The sequence below is a fragment of the Cantharellus anzutake genome (genome assembly GCF_015039405.1).
Source record: "Cantharellus anzutake strain C23 chromosome Unknown EI90scaffold_5, whole genome shotgun sequence".
Lineage (NCBI taxonomy): Eukaryota > Fungi > Basidiomycota > Agaricomycetes > Cantharellales > Hydnaceae > Cantharellus > Cantharellus anzutake.
Window position 1 is genome coordinate 1 of NW_024066955.1, and position 21043 is coordinate 21043.

The 21043-nt window shown below is 48.8% G+C and overlaps 9 protein-coding genes across 9 annotated transcripts; 3 read left to right on the forward strand and 6 right to left on the reverse strand.

The window, feature by feature from the left end:
* Nucleotides 1–62: 62 nt before the first annotated feature.
* On the reverse strand, nucleotides 63–929 carry EI90DRAFT_2906472 (uncharacterized protein; the record flags this gene model as incomplete). The annotated part of the gene is made up of 1 exon (XM_039054249.1): nucleotides 63–929. A coding segment is annotated over one exon (867 nt), but the record flags the coding sequence as incomplete, so codon positions are not given.
* Nucleotides 930–1900: 971 nt separating this feature from the next.
* On the reverse strand, nucleotides 1901–2747 carry EI90DRAFT_3034837 (uncharacterized protein; the record flags this gene model as incomplete). The annotated part of the gene is made up of 4 exons (XM_039058564.1): nucleotides 1901–2229; nucleotides 2259–2444; nucleotides 2489–2578; nucleotides 2599–2747. The coding sequence occupies 4 exons, from the start codon at nucleotides 2745–2747 to the stop codon at nucleotides 2073–2075; spliced, it is 582 nt and encodes a 193-aa protein (XP_038921616.1). The 3' UTR covers nucleotides 1901–2072.
* Nucleotides 2748–2844: 97 nt separating this feature from the next.
* EI90DRAFT_3034846 (peptidase S8/S53 domain-containing protein) lies at nucleotides 2845–4476 on the reverse strand (the record flags this gene model as incomplete). Its single annotated transcript, XM_039058565.1, has 8 exons — nucleotides 2845–2983; nucleotides 3243–3429; nucleotides 3497–3552; nucleotides 3620–3704; nucleotides 3786–3854; nucleotides 3905–3967; nucleotides 4028–4080; nucleotides 4436–4476. Coding segments are annotated over 6 exons (492 nt in total), but the record flags the coding sequence as incomplete, so codon positions are not given.
* On the reverse strand, nucleotides 4165–5875 carry EI90DRAFT_3034861 (Pro-kumamolisin, activation domain-containing protein). The gene is made up of 7 exons (XM_039058566.1): nucleotides 5780–5875; nucleotides 5560–5738; nucleotides 5283–5539; nucleotides 5113–5257; nucleotides 4923–5028; nucleotides 4578–4583; nucleotides 4165–4497 (listed from the first exon to the last, which is right to left on the reverse strand). Exons 1-7 carry the CDS (start codon nucleotides 5828–5830, stop codon nucleotides 4432–4434), a joined length of 810 nt encoding a protein of 269 aa, XP_038921618.1. The 5' UTR covers nucleotides 5831–5875; the 3' UTR covers nucleotides 4165–4431.
* Nucleotides 5876–8343: 2468 nt separating this feature from the next.
* Nucleotides 8344–9355, reverse strand: EI90DRAFT_3285719 (uncharacterized protein; the record flags this gene model as incomplete). Its single annotated transcript, XM_039066984.1, has 4 exons — nucleotides 8344–8660; nucleotides 8852–8931; nucleotides 8977–9126; nucleotides 9260–9355. The coding sequence occupies 4 exons, from the start codon at nucleotides 9353–9355 to the stop codon at nucleotides 8372–8374; spliced, it is 615 nt and encodes a 204-aa protein (XP_038921619.1). The 3' UTR covers nucleotides 8344–8371.
* Nucleotides 9356–10884: 1529 nt separating this feature from the next.
* EI90DRAFT_3034883 (uncharacterized protein) lies at nucleotides 10885–12196 on the forward strand (the record flags this gene model as incomplete). Its single annotated transcript, XM_039058567.1, has 6 exons — nucleotides 10885–10924; nucleotides 10974–11009; nucleotides 11073–11142; nucleotides 11194–11322; nucleotides 11388–11419; nucleotides 11481–12196. Coding segments are annotated over 6 exons (711 nt in total), but the record flags the coding sequence as incomplete, so codon positions are not given.
* A 1566-nt stretch (nucleotides 12197–13762) lies between these two features.
* EI90DRAFT_3116816 (tripeptidyl peptidase A) lies at nucleotides 13763–16294 on the forward strand (the record flags this gene model as incomplete). Its single annotated transcript, XM_039062926.1, has 12 exons — nucleotides 13763–14475; nucleotides 14531–14634; nucleotides 14685–14728; nucleotides 14790–14822; nucleotides 14888–14903; nucleotides 14966–15029; nucleotides 15078–15151; nucleotides 15224–15422; nucleotides 15475–15620; nucleotides 15678–15808; nucleotides 15871–15926; nucleotides 15976–16294. The coding sequence occupies 12 exons, from the start codon at nucleotides 13763–13765 to the stop codon at nucleotides 16292–16294; spliced, it is 1899 nt and encodes a 632-aa protein (XP_038921621.1).
* Nucleotides 16295–16885: 591 nt separating this feature from the next.
* On the forward strand, nucleotides 16886–18087 carry EI90DRAFT_3034891 (uncharacterized protein). Its single transcript, XM_039058568.1, has 3 exons — nucleotides 16886–16998; nucleotides 17058–17761; nucleotides 17821–18087. The coding sequence occupies exon 2, from the start codon at nucleotides 17382–17384 to the stop codon at nucleotides 17694–17696; it is 315 nt and encodes a 104-aa protein (XP_038921622.1). The 5' UTR covers nucleotides 16886–16998; nucleotides 17058–17381; the 3' UTR covers nucleotides 17697–17761; nucleotides 17821–18087.
* A 561-nt stretch (nucleotides 18088–18648) lies between these two features.
* EI90DRAFT_3116817 (DnaJ-domain-containing protein) lies at nucleotides 18649–20349 on the reverse strand (the record flags this gene model as incomplete). Its single annotated transcript, XM_039062927.1, has 11 exons — nucleotides 18649–18695; nucleotides 18750–18872; nucleotides 18925–19006; nucleotides 19064–19337; nucleotides 19397–19551; nucleotides 19608–19629; nucleotides 19701–19767; nucleotides 19830–19911; nucleotides 19980–20009; nucleotides 20065–20090; nucleotides 20139–20349. 11 exons carry the CDS (start codon nucleotides 20347–20349, stop codon nucleotides 18649–18651), a joined length of 1119 nt encoding a protein of 372 aa, XP_038921623.1.
* Nucleotides 20350–21043: the final 694 nt, after the last annotated feature.

The following is a 21043-nucleotide window of genomic DNA, read 5'->3' on the forward strand; positions in this document are numbered from 1 at the left end:
TCAAGCAGGCTCTTTAGTGTCACCATAGGATCCTCGCTGGTCGTCTTCATGTAGCGAAAGATGGTGCTGATCCAGATAAACAAGCCATTTGCACGTTCCGAGATCTCCTGTACCGATTTATCTTCGTCCTGAAGATTATGGCGTAAATCCGGATGTACTTTCCTCAGCTTTTGAAGCTGAGAACGTATGTATGCAGCGCAGTCCTGCATGTTTGTCTCATCCGAAAGATCAATAGTGAGACGATCAATAGGGTAATTGGGGGAGAGGAAGCGATTCACGAGATCAAATTGTCTCGATGTGATAAAGAATTTAATGGAAGATGGTAGCTTGGGCACTTCCTCCCCAAGTATTTCGGCAAGGGGCTCAAACGCTTCTTTGTCACACTCGTCTAAAGCATCGATGATGACCACCATAGGATGGCTGGGAGGTGGAGGTTTGTGGAGGAGAGGCGAAGCCACCAAATCCCTGAATTGCTTCGCAAGTGGAGCTGTTGAGAGGGAAGAGTCTTTTCGAAGAGCAGAGATAATGCAAGTGCAGTAAACCGGGTCATGTTCTGCCAGAACCCGAGCTATGCCGCTGAATAGAGAATCGGGCCGTGACCGTTCGCCCGCTTTAAAGAAGAAGTGCAACAATAAGGTAACGTCCTCTTCACTCGCACATCGTTCTGCTATCGTGAGTGCAATCGAAGTCTTGCCGGCACCCGCCACAGCTGTCAGTAGCATTAACCGGTTCTCACTCTCTCCAGTGTTGCGGCACCATGTCATAATATGCTCAGTGAGATCCACCCTAGTGCCTTCTAGGCATGCCTGAGTCGAATCATCGTGGGCGATATGAGGGAATTGGAGACTATCCAAGATTTTGTCATCCTGTAGACGACGTTCTATGGCCGCTAATTTGGCGCCGCCTATTAGGTTCGCCCTAAGCTGCATCGGCCGAAAATCAGAATGATTATGGAACGATACTGTGAGAAAACCTACCTGAAACGATGTCAATGCTTTGTCAAAATCTTTCTTTAGGTCATCGATCTTTCCTGGGTCTCTCAAGTAGGACAATGCATTCATGAAAGCCGGTCGTTTCTCCAATTTTTTCAGTCTTCGATCGATGTCGGACTTGATCTTCCGTAGCGCGCTAGGACTTGATGTAAGCAACGGTGTCGGGGACAACCAAAAAATAAATACAACTTACTCATCAAGCTTCGTGATACTCTCCACCCACGGCTTTGCCTCTTCTGCTGATGGATCATAGGATTTTATGGCTAAAATCACCTCGGTCACAGTGTCGACTACATGTTGACCAAAACCAGCCCATTCCTTCTTGTTGTCCTTGAACTTCTAAGTACGTGGCGCAAACTTCAAGTGTGAGCTTGCATTCAAGGCCGGTCACAAACCATTGCTAACCTGAACCTCGTCGAGGATGGAGAGTGCACCGCCAGTCGCCATTTTTAGCGGGGGACACCAATCAGCCGTATTATTGACAACCCGGAGGATTGGGACTGCTATGGCACCACCCGCTACGAGGAGATCATCGATCTTTTGCCTGAGGACCTCAGCCTTTTGCTGCAATGACATGGTCGATAGCGGACAAGTGAACGGAGAGTGCGCAATACACGTGTGAGCCCCTGATACTCAGAGCCACGGGGCCTCCGCCTGATTATGGAAGGATATGATATATGCATTTATTTTAGTAGAGGCTGGATTCTGCCTAGCATTTAGTCTAATCCGATGTCAACCGCGAATTCTAGCATGCGCGTTGGCATGACCCAGACTGGTTATGACAGCGAGAGAATTAGTATGACCCCTGCTTGCTGACTTATAGGACCTCATATGTAAGTCGTAATCAGGCACGAGTTGCAGCGATCGCTTCGTACCGAGGGCCCACGGTAAGCGCCGCTGTGGTCTCACGACATTTCACGACGGTCATCCCGTTCCTCAAGGAGAGCGATTAGCTTTTAATTGAGCTCTTAGGATGCAGGCGAGTGGGTGTCGGCTGTGCGTCAAAGCTTGTCATTTTTCAGCTATCGTTTTCTGGAACCCAACCTCAACTTCCCTTTCCTTTTGATCAAGCGCCGCTCTCTAGACTGCGCCCTGAAAGCTCCAGGGCCCCACTGTACGCGTGTCGCGACCATCCCATGTCGCCTCGACCCATTCAAGTTGGCGGTGAAGCTGTTTTCGTGGCGCTTGTGGAACCAATACTTGTTCTACTTGTTGTGCCGCGTCATATTCGATCGTGCTCCGGTCACCACGAGTCGGGGTGATTACCCTCGGCGAATAAATTGGCCCCCACAAGTACTTCGACTACGTACTTCCCAACCCATCGATACAACAATAATCTCAACTAATATAGCGCCGCTGTGCCACGCGATTTCAGCGCAGGCTGGCATCCCTAGCGTCTCATCACGGTCGTCCCATCCCTCATCGTAGAGGTGCGATCGGCTTTTATTTAAGCTTTTAGGATGTGGGTGTCAGCTGTGCGCCAAAGCTATTCGGACAGTATAAAAAGGCTTACATTCCTAGCTATCGTTGAAGTCGTTTTCCGCAACCCAATATATTCCCCTTTCCTTTTGGTCTCTGGACAGCGCCTTGAAAGGCTCCACTGTACCTGCGCGCTGCAAGCATCCCACGAGGCCTCGACCCATTCGGTGGGGTTGTTCCAGTGCCGCTTGTGGGCCAACACTGTGCCACTCGGTTGTGGCCTTGATGCGTATTCGATCGTGCTCTGGTCACCGCTGGGTGTGCATGACCACCCATCGCTGAATAAGATTAGCCGCTACTTGTACACTACTTCGACTACTTCCCAACGCATTGATAGAAGAATAAAATCTCAACATACTCCATACATTACAGCTGGTGAAGCCAAGCTCCCCTATACAGTACCACATACCCTACACCCTAGATGTGCCAGCCGCTTTGCCTCCGCTTCCCCCGCCATCCAATAGTGCGCTGCACTGACCAATAATAGTGCCAATACCGAGAAGTGAGTTTTAGCTTATTATCGCATCTAAATATTACGGAATAAAATGCCACATTTAAAGTCCAGCAAAACAGAGCAGGACTCAGCCTCAAGCATAACCCAACTTTGAAACTGAGAAAAAGAACGAATTAACACTGGTATCGGGAATACCAGAAAAGGGAAGGGCAGACTGACAATAACCCGATGGGAATACTGCAGCGCATTCAAGATCAGATCAATATTTTATCCGTGTGCTCGCCACAATGACAAGAACGATTGGCCAACAACGAACGAGAAGAACAAACACCCAATGGTCAAAGCTTGAGTGCCTTAAGAAGTCTCGGCAAATCAGGCGTTCCAAATCCAGTTGCAGGGTTCCAACCTCTCGTCGCATTGAACCCTGTCGTTCCACAACCTGGGTTGCTACCCGTAGTGATGTCGTTCAGGACTCCCGGTTTGAGAGAGTAAATCCATGGGTTGCTGCCCGTGTTGAGCATAGCGCTTCGGTGAGCGGGTGCCTGAGGAAGGGAGAAACAAACAAACGTACAGAAATCCGAGAGGTCCATGACCTTTGGAGAGTAGAGCATCGTTTGAGAGCGCGATCTAAGACGCAAGTATACCTCGTTGCTTAGGCCTGCGAGGAGAGAATAAAAAAGGAAATGGAACTCACTATCGCAGCGAAAGTAGGTGTCGAAGCGCTCGTACCCGAGACACGTATGACTTTCCATTGATACACGATGAAATACCGATAGCCCCTGCACAGAGGATGAGTGAGAACCCATCAGATCAAGCGATCCCTCGAGGATGAAGGGAACCAGACGCAAAAAGAAACTCACTGAGCCGCAACATCAGGATAGGCTCTCCCATTCTTGTTGAACAATCTGCTTCCGAGTGTTTTAAGGTATCTCGGTATTGCACGGTGTTGGTACATGGGCGGGGGAAGTAATCACTAAACCCCCCTCCGGAGAAGCGAACTGTTGTTTCGGGAATTTGGTACGTCGCCCCGACAGTCGTGACGCTTCAAGCAGCACGACTTAATGTTCAGCACAGATATATGGAAAATACATAGAAAACTCACTATGGGCACCCACCAGGGAAGATAGGCACGAACCTATTGGGGGTGAAACAAGCTCCTGTTTCCCCCACGCAGCCTACACCTCCATCGCCCGAGGCATGCAGTGCGCTAACACCCTGCGTCCCCAGTGCAGCGTAAAGCTTGCACACACATCGGGCGTAGTTGATCGGAACTGTATCCTCATCCTCACCTTCATATAATTTCGAAAATTCCGCGGTCCCCACATGAGTGTTAGAGTGAAATTTTTGGGTTCAGGGAAAATAGGATGCAGAGACTCACCATAACTGGTAGTCAACACTTGAGGAAGATCCTTCGTTTTCTTCCTGAGGAGGTAAGTGAGAAAAACGTCGTAGCTGTGGATTGTGATAATTTTAGTTGATTCATATGAATACGGGTTTGGCATCCGCTCACGGTTCATTGCCGTTATCCTCATAGCTGATGCTCCGGTTCGTATTTGGCCGCGACCATATGTACTGTAGAATACGAATTAAGAAGAAATGGTGTTACAATAGTTAAAATGGTACTGATTTAAGCTGCACGTACTTTGCTTGACAGGGTACTGCCATCAAAACAGATTTCAAGGGGTGATTGAGTAGCCCGGAATCCCCATTGCGCAGAGGTGAGGTAGCTCACCGAGATCCCTCCCGCGAATTGGACATCCAAATTAAAAGGAACACCAAAAGACCAAGGGGTTAGTGTTCAAATTCTATACGTGAAAAGGAAGAGAAACAAGAAAAGCGGAGAAAGTGGGAATGGAAGAATCGAGATTCAAAGGAACTTACAGCCTCGATGCCAGCCTCGGAAATGTTCTGAGAGTTGATTGCTCCTATGTAACAACGACAAACAAGAGAGAGAGAAAAAAATGCATCAATGATAACGAAATGCCACAACGATGAACTTTACCGTTGATAAGCCCCACATGGAGGGTACTCTTCAGCGCTGGAGGATGGAAAATGGAATAAAACTGTTTGAGGTCAGCAAGGTTCGCATATTGCTCGAGGTACCTAAAATGAGAAAACATCACATTTTAGTTTAAACAGTTGATGGGAATTCCGAGAGCGAAACAATTAAGATGTGATGATACCTACCTGGTGATACCGATTGAACTTCGCGTTCCTTTAGCCTTGTACGCATCGGTGCGATAGAGCGTTTTAAGCTCTGGGAGTGACATGTTTGGTTGTGGTGATGGTACTGGGGCGGGAGCGCTTTGCTGGTTGAAGGCGCCATCATCAACTATCAGAGACGACAAGAGGTCGACCAGAAGGGGAGTAGTTCGTAGGCTGAACGACGTCGATATGGTCGTGCAGGTGAGCAGGAAGACTATATGACGTTGTACGAATCGTAGTGAGTCTGGTCTCGTGGTTCGCATATATTGAATAGGTTGTGTCGAGAAGTTTCTCTGCGATTTCAATGTTGGTCTTGAGTGAGATCCAATCACTTGCGGGTGTTCGTTGGAGTGCGTCGCCTGTGATATCGATGCCGTGCGAGACAAGGAAAGATTCGAGCAGGATGATACTTTCTGAGGAGCGGAGAACTCTTCGACCTCTTCTTTGCTCAAGTGCTCAGTCCATCGGGGGCTAGATGGATCGCTTATTTCAAGCAATGCGAATTCAATTTGGTGAAAGTAAGGCTGGGTGAGCCCAAAACGGAGAGTGATGGGAGTGCGAGGCGAGGAATGCCATGGTGGGTCCATCCCCGAGGCAGTCGGATCGAGCTCTTGTCGACAAAATGGGGTGCTGGAAGTGCGGCGCACACCCAACTCAATAAGGGGAGAGCAGAAACGAGCAATGTCAACGAGGGAACCATTCCGAGACACCTTCCGCTCAACTGCTCGAGGACTGAAAACGGGGGACACGGGCGCATTGCAAAGAGGCCAGATGCGATCCTTAAATCCACATTGTGGGCGGGGAAGAATAGCCGGACGGATGTCTCTGAGGAACATCTTTGAAGGGAAGCAAAGTGACTTCCCCGCAAGAGGGAGGTGCAACTCCTATACAGTTCGAACGCCACAAAGCGGATGAGGAATCAAGAGGGATCGCTGATGATGTGCCAATGCGGAGTGATCTAGATATAAAGCTAATGTAGACTGCATAATGTATATAGCACACAATATGTGATACGCTTAATTCTTCTCTGCCATAGGCAACCAGTGACCAGCCTCTATGGTCTCCGTCATGCACGCGAGACTCAACCGATTCCAACAAGATCATCTTGGACAGACGGTACGAGGGCGGGGCTGAGCTGAGACCAATGCATCACACGTTCGCCTCGACTCTCCAGCTCAAAAGCGAAGGACTCAGAGTGTCAGAAAAAGAGTGTCGGCACGGCGAGGTTGGGTGTTGGAATATTTGGAGGGACTGGTAGGTGGATTAGGTTTAGAACTTGAACTGCCCAGTCCTGAATTTGTTCCTTAGATATGTTTCGCCACTCGCCCGTGCGTCTCAAAAATTACGTAAATATCCTCTCCTTTCAACTTTCCTGCATGATGTCTGCGTGCTCGGGAAGCGTTCACTATACTCCAAAGAGCTTAGAGCATCTGGCGAGAAGAGGAAAAGCCAGGTTATGTGACACGAATTTATTTAATTTATTCCCACGGCCACAAGTCGTTCGACATCATTAATATCCTACACTCCAGCGCCACTTTATATCCTCCAGCTGCGTGTGTAAAGGGCCTCAACGTTTTTACTTACCAAAAACTTTTCTGTGGCTCGTTTGTTCAACAACACCGCACGGGTGCTGAAAAGTAAGCACAGAAAAGCACAGAAGCCGCGAATGCTGCCGGCCTCTCATACCAATCGGCCCCTTGTACACCTACCACCCGGGGTCACCAGCCGACTCCGTCATCCCTCCGCTCTGGTTTTCCGTTTTCTTGCACTGATGCGCCTGGCAGGCATGAAGAATTGCTCTGCCTTCTATGTCCATGGGCAACTGCGCCGAGATTTGGAATATTCTAGGTATTTATTTGTTCGTAGGATGTAGGAGGTGAGGCTCCCTTAATACCTTGCTGTGGCATCTCCGTGTTTGAGAGTACCTCTTACGTATCGATCTGTATGACCCAGCTCATTCTAGCTACAAGCGTAGACCTTTTAAGTTAGCTGGTTCCACTGAATGCGCATGCAGTTGGTTAGCATGTAACCTTTTGAATCGATCGATCGATCTGTCGATGATTTCTTAACAATGCCTGCGGCTAGCCTAGCTTCTACCGGTTAACTCAAATATCGCTGAGACGCCAAGAGGATATTGTACTTTGGTACTCTAAACGACACTGGCTAGCTTTGTCTCACTGTACTCTCGTTGGCAGAATGCTTGTGCTCGACAGGGGCCTCTTTCGAGGTGGTATGTGTATAAAATGAGCGCCGCCAATGTCAATTGGTATCAGGATGGATTTTGTGAAACAGCCCCAACAATTGTTCTATCGGGCTAACCCTATGCCGCACTCAACGTCTATGTCTCATTTTTGCTCCTTGAGTCCTAGCAACATAGAAGAAAACTCTCCCGTCGTTACCATCTCCATAAATAACTATCACGAAGACTAGGATTGGATGCCTCTTGGAACCCTCGACTGCCGAACTATGACAAGTCACAGCCCTGAAGTCTTCATCAGGTAGCCCCTGGACCACGACAAGGTGGACATCCTCCCAGGGGGACGTCACCAACAAACGACCACCATAGATTAAGCAAGCAACTAACCCCCTCTCCCCCTCTCCCCCTTCCCCCCTCTTAGAGCTTTGACCACAGAGCCACTGCCGGGTTCAACTGAACCGCAGCAAGTGGAGACTCTTTAAGAAGTCTTTCACCCTAAGGCGCGTTGGAGTTTCGGATCCCAGAGCCACTGTCGGATTATTCCAATGAATCGCAACAAGTGGGGACTCTAAAGAGATCGTATCCCCGTGAAGCGTTGGCCCCAGAGCCACTGTCGGGATCGACTGAACCGCAACATGTGGAGACTCTTAGGAGGCTTTTGCTGTGGACGCCATACATCCCCTCCCCCCCTCTCTCTTAGAGCTCCGACCCCAGAGCCACTGCCGGGTTCAACTGAACCGCAGCAAGTGGGGACTCTTTAAGAAGTCTTTCACCCTAACTCGCGTTGGAGCTTCGGATCCCAGAGCCACTGTCGGATTATTCCAATGAATCGCAACAAGTGGGGACTCTAAAGAGATCGTATCCCCGTGAAGCTTCGACCCCAGAGCCACTGTCGGGATCGACTGAACCGCAACAAGTGGGGACTCTTAAGAGGCTTTTGCTGTGGACGCGATATACCCCCACCCCCACCCCCACTCCCCCTCTTAGAGCTTCGACCCCAGAGCCACTGCCGGGTCCAACTGAACCACAGCAAGTGGGGACTCTTTAAGAAGTCTTCGCCCTAAGTCGCGTTGGAGTTTCGGATCCCAGAGCCACTGTTGGGTTCAACTGAACCGCAACAAGTGGGGACTCTAAAGAGATTGTATCCCTGTGAAGCTTCGGCCCCAGAGCCACTGTCGGGATCGACTGAACCGCAACAAGTGGGGACTCTAAGGAGGTCTTTGCTGTGAACGCGATACATAAACATCCCCCCGCCCCTCCCCTCGGAGCTGTGACCCCAGAGCCACTGTCGGGTTCGACTGAACTGTGACAAGTGGGGACTCTTAAGAAGTCTCTGCCCCGGAAACAACAAGCAACTATCGCCCTAGATTAAGCAACTACCACACTAGATCGAGCAATGGATGCCTCTTGGAGCCCTCAACTGCTGAACCATGACAAGTCACAGTCCTGAAGTCTTCATCAGGCAGCTCCTGGACCACGACAAGGTGGACATCCTCCCAGGAGATCAAGAACTTAGCAACTTACCTCGAATCCGGTCTCATTTCGTGCTCGCTGGCCTGGCTAGATCTATAAAACTGCAGCTGTGATAGGCTTGCAGCCTGCCCCTTAATAAGATGAAGATACAGACCGTCAGTGACCTTGCCACTCACTTTCATCAATTCCTTCTCTTCTCTTGCATTCATACTGTTCCTATCGAGTGTTAAGATTGTCGCTCGGGATTTCTTGTATTGCATGGCTCTGAACGAGACGTCCACATGTGGGCTTTTCGTCGCTTCAGCGTCCTTCCTAGTAGCTCCGGACTATCTGTAACCTCGGGTCAGTTATGTACTAGAGAATAACTATGATAGACTTGCCTAAACCCAAAATTCAGGCCAGATCTTCAGACGTAAGATCGCTGCTTCAAACTAATCAGTAGAGCTTGGATCGCCATACCTTTGCTTTCCTTCCCTTGTTCTGGAGTACCCTTGGAGCAACTCGCCGGTTCCTCGAGATCTGACTAGTTTTAAGTTCCAAAAGAGACGTCCACATGTGTGTGTTTCACCGATTCCGTACTAATGATGCTAGGTGTGAGGATTCAAGAAAACACAATGAAAAGCGATGCTAGCGAGCCAACAGTAGTGCTTACTTAGACTCCGTCTATCATCCCTTTCTCTTACACATAGAGTTCCAGTGGAGGTTCCAGTTGATAACAAAGAACTCGGAGGTTTCAGGTAGCCCAGACAGGTGTCCACATGTGGGTTTTTGGCCAAACGGTGCAAATATAATGATATGCAACTCACTTTCTTCTCTTCTCTTGTTTCTATACTATTCCAATGGAGTATTGAGGTTGTCACTCGAAATTTCTTGTTTTCCATCGCTCTGAATGAGACGAACTTTTTGCCACTTCGACACCCTTCCTACCTTCCTAATAACTTCAGACCATCCGTAACCGTCAACGATGTGTTAGAGAATGATAACAACCATGATAGACTTGCCTAAACCCCGGATCATCAGACATATAAAGATCGCTGCTCAAATCAGTATCGCTTCATTATTTCTCGGATCGCCTGCTCCTCATGATCTGACTAGTTCTAGGTATCAACAAAGACGTCCGCAAGTGAGTGTTTCACCGATTGCGTATGTACACTGGTGTGAGGGTTTAAGAAAACACAGTGGAAAGCGATGCCAGCGAGCAACGGTGGTGCCGATCCAGCGTCTGTCTATGTTCTCTTTCTTTACCACATAGAGTTCCAGTGGAGGTTCCAGTTGATAACTGAGTTATCGGGGGTTTCAGGCAGCTAAGATAGGCGTCCACATGTGAGTTTTTGGCCAAATGCTGCAAATATGTAATGCCAACACATAAGCACTGCAGCAAATACCAAGGCGAGCGCAGATTCGAGGGAGTGCAATGCGGGCAAGCTAGTGCCAGACATAGCATCCGTCAATCACCTCCTTCTCTCAGCAGGCGTTCTAATTGACGCCCGCACGCATGTCAGTTATTTGACCGAACCCGGCCATACGCAGTGTCAACAATGCCAGGAGAATGCAGGTCTGAGAGTGCGATAAGAAATGATGCTTGTGAGCCACTGTAGCGCCAGATCTAGTGTCTGTCTATGCATCTCTTTCTCTTGTACTTAAGAGTTCCAGTGGAGGTTCCAGTTGATAACTGAGAACTCGGAGGTTTCAGGGAGCCTAGACAGGTGTCCACATGTGAGTTTTTGGCCAAACCCTGCAAATATAACGCCATGCAACTCGCTTTTATTATTCCTTCTCTTCTCTTGATCGTATACTGTTCCTATTGGGTATTAATATTGTCACTCAGTCCTGTTCTGGAGGAAGAGTCATAAGCAGGGAACGGCATCCTTCAGGGAATTACGATAGAAGCCACTTTGGCACCGACCAGCTTAGGGTATGTCACTACTGTTGACGTACGGTCCCACTCTCTATACACGGCTTGAACCGTATTGTCCAATCACGCCCTCGAACTCTTGGCTACGCTTCCTGATTCACTGCGTTTATCTCTCTTGCTGCACCACAAACCCGGCCCTACCAATGACTGACTCTTGACAATACTAGGATGGTTTGTGGATGCACTTCCCGACGGCTACCACTACGTTGGTAAGGGCATAATGCGATTTACACTACGCGCGCTCACCAAAACACAAAGGTCCAAAACTAAACACGAGCTATGAGCCAAACTTGTGTATGTCTTCTGCCCAGGCAACAATTTCACTGTGTTTTCAAAACTTAGAGCCACATTCAATAGGCGACTGCAGTTCTGTAGTGTACCAACTTATGTCGGCGTGCGCTGCGTGTCAGAATCGGACATACATAACGTGTGCTGACTGTTAACTGACATATGCCCCCCTCTCTAATGCACAATCCAGGTATCCTAACTGGGGAGCTAACTGTAGCAGCATTGCGATCGTGGAAGGCGAATATCGGCCATCATTGATTCCTCCCGGCACTCTCGTGCCCAACTGGGCATACATTAAGCCCTCTATCTACAATGAAATGTCAGTTCCCCCCCCTCCCCCCCCCCCCCTAATTAAGACTCATGCTGACGACTTATTTTCTCTAGCTTCAACATTGATGCTGCACAAGGCGTTGGTGGTACGTTTGCACCGGTTGATGGTTTTGCGATGCTCGTGGTGATTTCCTGCGGTCCCGGTAGATAAACCCGAGAGTTCTCAGGTGTTTTCGTCCACTGGCACGACATCCAGCACGAGCTTCACAGTTTCCACCGTCACGACTTCTGCGTCCACTGACACATACCCAACTATTGTTACCACGACTGCCACCAACAATGGGGGCGGTGGAGGCAGAAGTTCAAATACTGGCGCCATTGTAGGAGGAGTAGTCGGAGGTGTGGTTGGCCTTGCCCTGGTTGCAGTTCTCGCTATGTTAGTTTTCAAAAGATCAAGTTCAGGCGGGGATCCCGCTGGCTATCCGCAGGGTCTCTCGCAGCCTACGACCATAGCCGGGAATACGCAACCTGCTTCGTATGAAGAACCTTGGGCTGGGCCGCATGCACCCCGAAATCCGAACGGACGGTACAGTGGCCTCCCTGAGGCCTAAGATTTTTGTATTCCGAACCTTGGCTTGAGGGTGGCCCCTGTTTTGGACATCTATCACCATTTAAAATGGCGCTGCTTCTGAAATTTGTGTCGCATTTTCCTTGGGGGAAGGGGATGAAGGTGAAATGGAACTCGATCTACGATCGTGTGCTCGCTTCGCATTAGCATTTACTGAGATACCCCTGGTTAAACACAAACCGGCACCTACCTCCAACAAACCATCATTGCCTGGCAGACTGATCCATCGCTTCACCCAATCTCGCCATCCTGTATTCGTAGTTTGTGCCAGTTATGCAGTGAGATTGATATGCTGTAAGGCCGTCCAATTCTTTGCAGAAGAGCTATTTGGTATCGAGAGGCAATGTGCAAAGATCGAGGGTGCTCAAGAATCGGGTGGGTCTTTTCCCCCTCGTTCCTCCGGGCCTGGTGGTGTCCAGCGCTTCTTGGTTTGGTCATTCTTAGGCCATTCTCTGCATTGGATTGTGTTGTGAGTCTCGAGGACGTCTGTTTCAACAGCCGTTACGCTGATCCGGAAGACTGATATGGTGCCTTTTGCGATGGAGCCATGCCTTAGTGAGATTGGGCGGTGAGAGGTCGGTGCAAGATGGCCTAAATAATGAGGGATCCTCAACGCAGAACGAACCCGACGTGTACACACGTTCGCGAGGATGTGCTGTGCTGCTGGTCGACACCTGCAATATCCTCATGAATGCCGATTGCTCTATCGATAAGCCAAACGCCTTGGTTGGCGCGTCAATGACTTCATTCGATCTAGGACATGTACAAGTAAGAGCCTCGAAACCTCCAACGCACGTTCCTGGCAGTGGGATAAAGCCCTCTGGCAACCCTCCGTCCTCCGAGTCTCGAGAGAAAACAATTCGCCTCCCGATTCACTAGTACCTTCATCCTGGGATATTTTCTATTGCCACTTGATATGATTCTGACAGCTCTCACGCTATATTGGTTCACCCAAACTTATGCAACTACATATTTATGAGGTACGAGCTTATTTTTTTCCCGCCATCATTGTCAATATTATTCGTGGGCGAGACTAAGAAACATTCAAATGGCATTCAGTTCTTCCCGGTGGCGTAACCGATGATAAGTCACTCTACGTCCGTAAACCCCTCTGTTACAGTTATTTCCAGTCTGGTGGGTACTGCCAGTATGGCCGAGACGAACCCACAAAGGGAACCGAGCAATTGGATTCCCCCATTTCTGTTCACAAAAATGACACCCATACAGGCAACTGTTAAAACCACGGAATCTCACCTTTATTCGCTACCACAAAGAGGTATGAGGCCTCGCCCAGCGGACTGACGGTGGACATGAACCATCCCTCCCTCTCACGACTTGTCACTCGACAGGGCAGCCACTTCACGACACAACTCTCGCCAGGAGAATTTTCCGGTGATCTCATTGAGTTCTTTGGGTCAATGGGGGGCGAGGTGTCGTTTCTCGTTTCCCGCCGACAGGAAACGTTGTGACTGAACTCTAAAGTGGGCGCAGGCAAGCTCAACGCTCAAATCCCAATAACTTTGTTGTTGCAAGTGGGTTGTGTAAAATCTCAGCGGGGATACCGTCATCCCTAATCGATTGTGCTGGGCCGATAGTCGGAGGAAAAGTGAAAGGCTAAACAAAGAATGACAGCTGTTAGGATTAGGCAGCGACGATGTAACTCTATGAGTGCTGGGCGCCGTGAACCAGTGGACGAACGAAACCATCGAATCTGTATTGATTATACACCTCAACCATTTGAAATTGGGACCCTTATTCAGTGATGTTGTATATTGTTTGCTCTTGGCTCTCTTGTGTATCGCAACCAGGCCTCCACCGCAACCTCCAGCGGCGTACGCAGTCTCAACGAGCATCCTGGTCGATGCTTATACTCCTGTGGCTTCCGTTCCTTTGTATCGCTGCGGCTTCTGCACTATCGAGCAACTTCGTATTCAAAAGTTCAATCGCGGTTCCTCCGGGCTGGAGATTGCTTTACGTCGCTCCCCCTGAACATCGTTTTGAGCTGGCCTTCTCGCTGCGTCCGGGAAGGTTTGATGAGCTTGAACGGCGGCTTTATGAAAACAGCGATCCAAGGAATCCTAGGTGGACTCGCCAGGGACGCCTGTCAAAACACGATGTGAACGTGCTAGTTTCCCCCCGTTCAGAATCTATTTCTGGCGTGATGGACTACTTGAGGCGGTATGATGTAGATTTGGGATCTATTCGATGGGCTTCCGACGCGAAGGATTGGTTTTCCATCCTTGTCACCATCTCAGAAGCCGAGCGGTTATTGGGGACCAAATACTTTGTATACGAACACCAGTCATCGGGTCGAAAAGTTATGAGGACACCGTCTTACCAGCTTCCGGAGGATCTTCTCCATCATGTCGTTTCCGTACAACCCACAAACTACTTTGGTAATATTAAGCCATATAGAAGCACTGTCCGCCCCCACTTCGGAGCGATCCCTCCGAAATTTCCAGTGACCATAGCGGCGGAGCCAATTCCTGTTACGCTGGACACCATCAAAACTCAGTATAATATTGGAGATTACGCCCCTAAAAATCTGTCTAATAATGTTATTGGCATTACTGGGTAAGTTGACAAGTCGTTTCAAACACGCTATTCTTACTCTTCATGAAACAACAAGCTATCTGGAGCAGTATGCAAACCTCGGCGACCTTAAATTATTTTATGAAACATATTTGCCAGCTGCTGCGAACGTTTCAACTTTGAAAGTAGAGTTGGTAAAAGGTAGGGTGATGCGTGGAGTTGTTCTGCTCTATCTCTAAATATCTAATTAGGCGGGATTAATCCTCAAAATGTGTCCCTTGCTGGAAGTGAAGCGGTAAACTTACCCCCTGAACTCCAAGTTGACTTGTTCGAGCTATGCTGAATTGATCGCCTAGAACTTGGACGTCCAGTATGCTGGAGGCCTTTCGGTAAGTCCCAGTCACACTGCCTCCCAGACAACCTACTTTCTTACCCTAAAGAACGGCACACGCAGTTCCCAATACGTAATAGTGAGCTGACTGCAGAGTCACCCATGATCTACTTCATCCTCATTGCTTGGTTAACATGCTAGTATTTTACTCTACTCATGGCCGAGGTCTGCACACCCCAGAAAACGTGTCGAATACCAATGAGCCGTAAGTGCATCAGGAACCCCCTTGACCGACAATCTCACTATCATATAGGTATGATGTTTTCCTAAATTATTTATTATCGAAGAGTGACGGAGAGCTTCCTACCGTACTTTCAACCAGTTATGGTGCGTTTCCACCTGCACCTTCTCGTCGACTCGTCAACCTGTGGGACTGTTGTGTATGACACGCATTTTCAGGTGAGGATGAACGGTTCGTTCCTGAGGATTACGCATACAGCGTTTGCAATCTATATGCTCGACTGGCTGCCAGAGGCGTTACTATCATCCATTCCTCTGGCGATTCAGGGGTTGGGACGGGAATAGACCCAACAGGTTCGGGACCGTGTTTCACTCCGGTCAATGCGTTCTCTCCAACGTTTCCTGCCACTTGTCCATAGTGAGTGTAGCTTGAAGGCAGAACAGTCTGTCATATCTTAAATTTACTCCAGTGTGACCTCCGTGGGTGGCACCGTGGGTGATCCTGAAACAGCGATTTCATTCTCCGGTGGAGGGTTCAGCAACTATTTTCCCCGACCCTCGTATCAAGATGTCGCAATACCAGGTTACATCGCCAACTACGCCACCGAGCAGAAAGGTGCGTTTCCACTAGTACAAGTCACTTAATTCATTTTCTCATACCATGGTGTTCAAGGTCTTTTTAACACAAGTGGGCGCGGATTTCCAGATGTTTCAGCGCTCTCTGTCTACTATACCGTCATTGTCGGAAGGGCTCCGGCCCAGATCTCAGGCACCAGCGCCTCCGCACCATCATTCGCTGCTATTGTAAGGCCTCCACCGGTTAGCGAGATTCACGAACCTAATACTTGCTATGCTGCCGCGCTCAGATTTCCTTACTGAACGACGTTCTAATTTCTAATGGCCGAAAGTCTCTTGGATTTATGTGAGTGATTTTGACTTGGTGAGAACGTCTGCCGACGTAGTACACTCAGCAACCCGCTTCTGTACCATCTTGGTGGCAAGGGTTTCAATGACATTACAGTGGGAAATAACCTTGGGTGTGGCACTGAAGGATTTAATGCGACGCAAGGCTGGGACCCTGTGACCGGTTGGGGCTCTCCAGATTTTTCCAAACTAAAAGACTTGATTCTCTCTGAAGCATACACGACGAGTAGTACAAGCAGTCGCAGCACACCCACTTTATCATCAACACGAACCGGTGGTGCCATCACCATTTTCCCTGGAACCTGGGGGATTCTTTTCGTTCCGGCTGCTCAAGTTGCGTTGATGACGCTTGGTCTGCGCTTCTAACCCAGCTTTCCGCGTAGTATACCGTCGAGAACATTCAGAGCCATTGGTTTAGTATAGAATGTCGGCGACTTAAATGTTCCCATAATACCATATTAGATCTAGCAGCTTGGGGCATTCTTGTACTGACATACCTTTCCCAAGTTCTCCGGTGTGGGTTCGAATCTCGATACGTTCTGATGTGTAGTTTTCCCTTCTCCGTGAACGGTTCAAACAACAATTTTATGCGGCCGTGTTGTCATGATGTATTTGAGACCGAGTCTTTTGGATTAAAATCTATGCTAAATGCGTGCATGAGGTAGTTTAAAAAAAAACATGGACGCAAATTGAACATAAACAAAAAATTTCGGTGCACGTGCGCGCATGTGCACAATGTGCGCGTTCCACAAAGGGGCGTTGCGGTAGGCAGGTGACCAGCCTTAGCGTTGCGGTTTGCTGGACGTCACCAGTTCCGAGACGATGTATAGTGGCTCCAAAAGCCCCCCGCCTGATGTATAGCGGTTTAGCGCTAGAAGCAAGCTCTCACCATAGCCAAGTCATCCTGATACTGACAGAAGCTAGATTGATGGCTGCTACTTGTGCTAACGCTATGAATCGGAGTCGAGGGTGCGTTGCCTGCTGCATTCAGAACAAGGAAGATGGAGAATCGTGCAGTTTTCCCCTGTGGCAGCGGTTCTGCACATGAAGGTGATCAAAAGCGGTCGCATGTAAGCTGCAAGCTATGAATTGATTGGCAGCGCAGATCACTAGGTTCTGACCACCATAGTCATAAAGTCAGATCCAAAGAGTGAAGGGACCACACTTCAATTTTCACCGAGTTTTGGTGGCGATCAGATCAAGTTAAGGTGCAGTCATTTAGGAAGGGGTATGTGTTATGTGTTGTTTGAAAATCACTTGGGATTTCATGTCAAAATCGGAAACTCAAAACTGGCAGAATCCTCCACTTCGCCAAACCCCTGGAAATTCATACGCTCTACCATACTAATAAGTCAATGGCAGGCCATGTCCACTGATCCCTTTAGCCAATCTGTCCCACTCCAAATGTCTCGCCGCAGGAAGTAGCAGGGTTGTTCCAAAGCATACCTACAAAATGGCTTTATTAAATTTCACTAGATTTTTGTTTTTCCTGATCTTCGTTAAGAGCGCAAAGTCTCCATTATTCTGGCACCATGCCCCCATGTTTGTCGCGCTTTGTCCAGGCTGCAGCAGCTATCTTGCGGGCGCGGAGGTAACTTTTATGTTCCCCCATATCCTTCCGAATATGGCGCTCGTGTTTGGACAAACCTTGCAGATTCTGATGCTGAGACAGGGCGTAGTCAACGCGAGGCTGATAAATGAGGTCACTTCAATGACTTGCCAGTCCTCTATGCTCCAACTCGAAATTCTTTTAGTTCCTCCCACTTAACGCACGGATCCCCCTCATCAGCGTGTGGTTGAATTGTGACTGCGCGAAACCACACACCCTACATGGCGAGCACATTTCCTTTGTCTCACAAAACCAAGGCCCTGATGCAGAATACACGCCACAGCCCTCGGCTCCCGGACAATACAAACCATGTCTACCACCCACCAGCTTTAAGCCACTCTTCTAGTAGCGTAAGTTGTCCGCAAGAGGCGTAGAAGATAAGTGATGGAGGACCACCGATTTTTAATAAGGTGATAAGTCAGCGGTTGGCTATTGAAATGACTGACTCCTGCGCAAAATGCCTTAAGGTTCATTTACGCCACCTCAGCCAGTTTCTAGTTACCTTTATCGAATGGTCAAGCAAAGTCAACCTAGGACTCGGGTATGGGCGGGCATTGGAAAGTAAGATCAAAGTGATGCGCGAGGACATTAGAACAAACTCGATATAGATCTTCTGGCGTCCCTAATGCCCGTTCTTCGGCAAGAGTTTCTTCCTCACTCGGCGCCGGAACACTCGATCGAGGCCCCACGTGCTGGGAGGACCGACTTCTTATCCATGATATGCGAGAATCTCTCATTGGGGTTGATAGGACGGGAGTGTTTGCTAACGTGGTCGAGCAGGGAGGAGTGAGGAAGGAAAAGCACCGGAGAATGAAAGCAACGACGTTGAAGGTTTTCCTCATCATGCCCATGATTTTAGTCCCGAGGAATGAGCGAGTACACCAGACTCTTACATAAATGAATGGTGCATATTTCCACTCAAAGCCAGAGCCTCCGTTCGATCATGATCAAATAATTCATAGTCATTTATTGGAACACTTCGAACCTCCCGAATACCACCTCCCATGTGGCGCGGGACCCGATCGGGACCCAATGTGACCGCTTGTAACTCCAAAGGGCGCCAAAGTGAACCATTGAGAAATAATTAGGATTGAGGTAATGACAAAATAGACTATAATTCATCCTTTCCTCTCGGTGGTTGGAAAGCCTCTACCAGCTCTAAAAACAGACAGAAATGGATAATATTCTTTCATAGTGGGAGCGAAAACTCACTTGTCCGCGCAGATTTCGAAATAGTTGAAGGGAGGACAACGTTGTACTCAATGAAAAGATCACCGAACATTCCCTCTTGGTCGAATACTGGCATCCCTTCCCCTTCGATTTGTTGAACATACCCTAGAGGACGGCTTTGTCAGCAACTGGCTGAAGAAGGAAATCGAATACGAACCTGGTTGTGTGACTCCTGTCCGTTGAATGTGGACGGTGTGGCCATCGAGGTGTGTCAAATTTCTTTCAAATCCGAGAAGCGCCTACAACACCCCATTGATTAATCCATCTAGTAGAGGGAACTCGTGAAGTTGTCGCACCTCGTCAACACCAATAGTCTCCCTCCAGTACAAACTGGTTTCTTTCCTTCTGAAGCCCCCTTCCTCACGCTTACTGCGTACCCTTAACACCACATCGCCCGCTTCCCAATCAGGACTCTCATCACCTTCGCCCTCGAAAATGACTTCATATCCTTCCGATATGCCTTTCTCAATTTCAAGCGTATAATGCTGCGTATGTTGCAACACCTTAGCACCTTGGCAATGTGGACATGTCTTGGTGACCACTTTCCCTCGGCCTCCACACTCGTCGCATCTAATGAAATCCGTTTCAGAGAGGGCGAACCCCAGAGAATGAGGAGAAATGTAGCGCACGTCGTTTGTGATTGAGCAAACATCCCGGGGAATACTTGTTGACGAGTGATCTTGACGCCACGACCTTCACAACCTTTACACGGCTTAATGTGCGAATCAGACGCAGCGCCCGAGCCTCGGCAGTGGTCACATAATATTTTCTTATTAATCATAAACTATGTGGACGTATGGATCAGGAGGCACTGAATAATCAAAACCCAACCTCACTTACATCAATGTTTTGTCCGGTATACCTAAAAGATGTAAGGTGATGATGGAAGACTTTTAGATCCAAGATGGTACTCTGGCTAGAGCATAAACATACATCGCAGCAAGGGGCACTTCAAACTCCGATACCGATGTAGGCCCGCGACGGACCTCGTCTCGTGGACCTAAGGGAGAGTACAACGCCTATGGGAACCCAGATGTCTTGGGAATAACAGTGCACACGTACGTCCACCACCGAAGAAACTTTGGAACATGTCGAATGGGTTTTGGAATCCGCCCCCTCCATTTTCATGCTGCTTCAGGCCCTCCTAATACAATATCAATATTAAAAGGGATCATCCCCTAAGACGGAAATGGCAACGAGGAAACAGCATACCTCTCCATGTCTATCGTATATGCTTCTTTTCTGCATGTCAAACACTTGAATACGGCGCCCCGCCTACAACATTGAATGACATTACCTCGGGATCCGAAAGCACCTCATAGGCTAAAAGGCATCAGTACGTTCCATAAGTAAAAGCACAGTCCTGCTAACCTCGTGCAACCTCCACGAATTTAGCCTCATCACCACCTTTTTTATCTGGATGGTATTTCTTACTCAATTTCTTGTAAGCCGTCTTGATATCCGAGTCAGAGGCCGATCTAGAGACACCCAGAGTCTTATAAAGGTCAGCACATGCTGCCAATGCGAAAAGGGTAAAGACGAAGAGGGCTGTTGGCGAGAGCAAGTGTATCGAGGGTAGCATTCCTCTTGAAAAGCTTTCTAAGTCACTCAGAGATGTCCTGAATGGGAAAATTAGGGACTAGCGAATCACGAAAAGGAGAGAAAGAACTAGGGAAGGACGAGGGTGACGTGGAGAATGCTGGTGGTGGCTATGGCAGACACGTCGCAACTTCCACTTTGGGAAGTGGCCACGTGTTTGGCCACCGAACTTGGCTTTCACCCTCATTACTGGCCCCTGGCTGGACCGGGATGAAGTTCTTCCACAAGCCTGCCGAATTTTTACATAGCAGAGGCAACCTACAAATGTTTTATAGGGACTCCAATGGACTTTCTGTTTTCCCCTTCGGTAACTTCGGTCCAGAGGTCGGTGGCCCTGTACAGGAATCTCCAGTCCCTATCCCGATGACATCCCTGTCGCTCTGTACGCAGGCTATGTTAGACAGGACTGGAGAGGTTTCTGTGCAGGCCTCATGCACCGGAACGACTCGCGTTCTTTTCTCAGGCCACAAATGGGTTGCTGCCAACTCGTAAAAAAATCACTGTGTTCTCCGCCTCGTCACACTGTGAAACGCAGATTCAGCGACAAAAATGATGCCAGGACCTCATGGGCGTCTTCCCAAAATGATCCCTGGGTTATTCTCACAGGCCCTTCTCCAGAGAAGACTCGGAACACTTTTAGAGACTAACCATGCTCCTGCCAGTACCCTAATCCATTC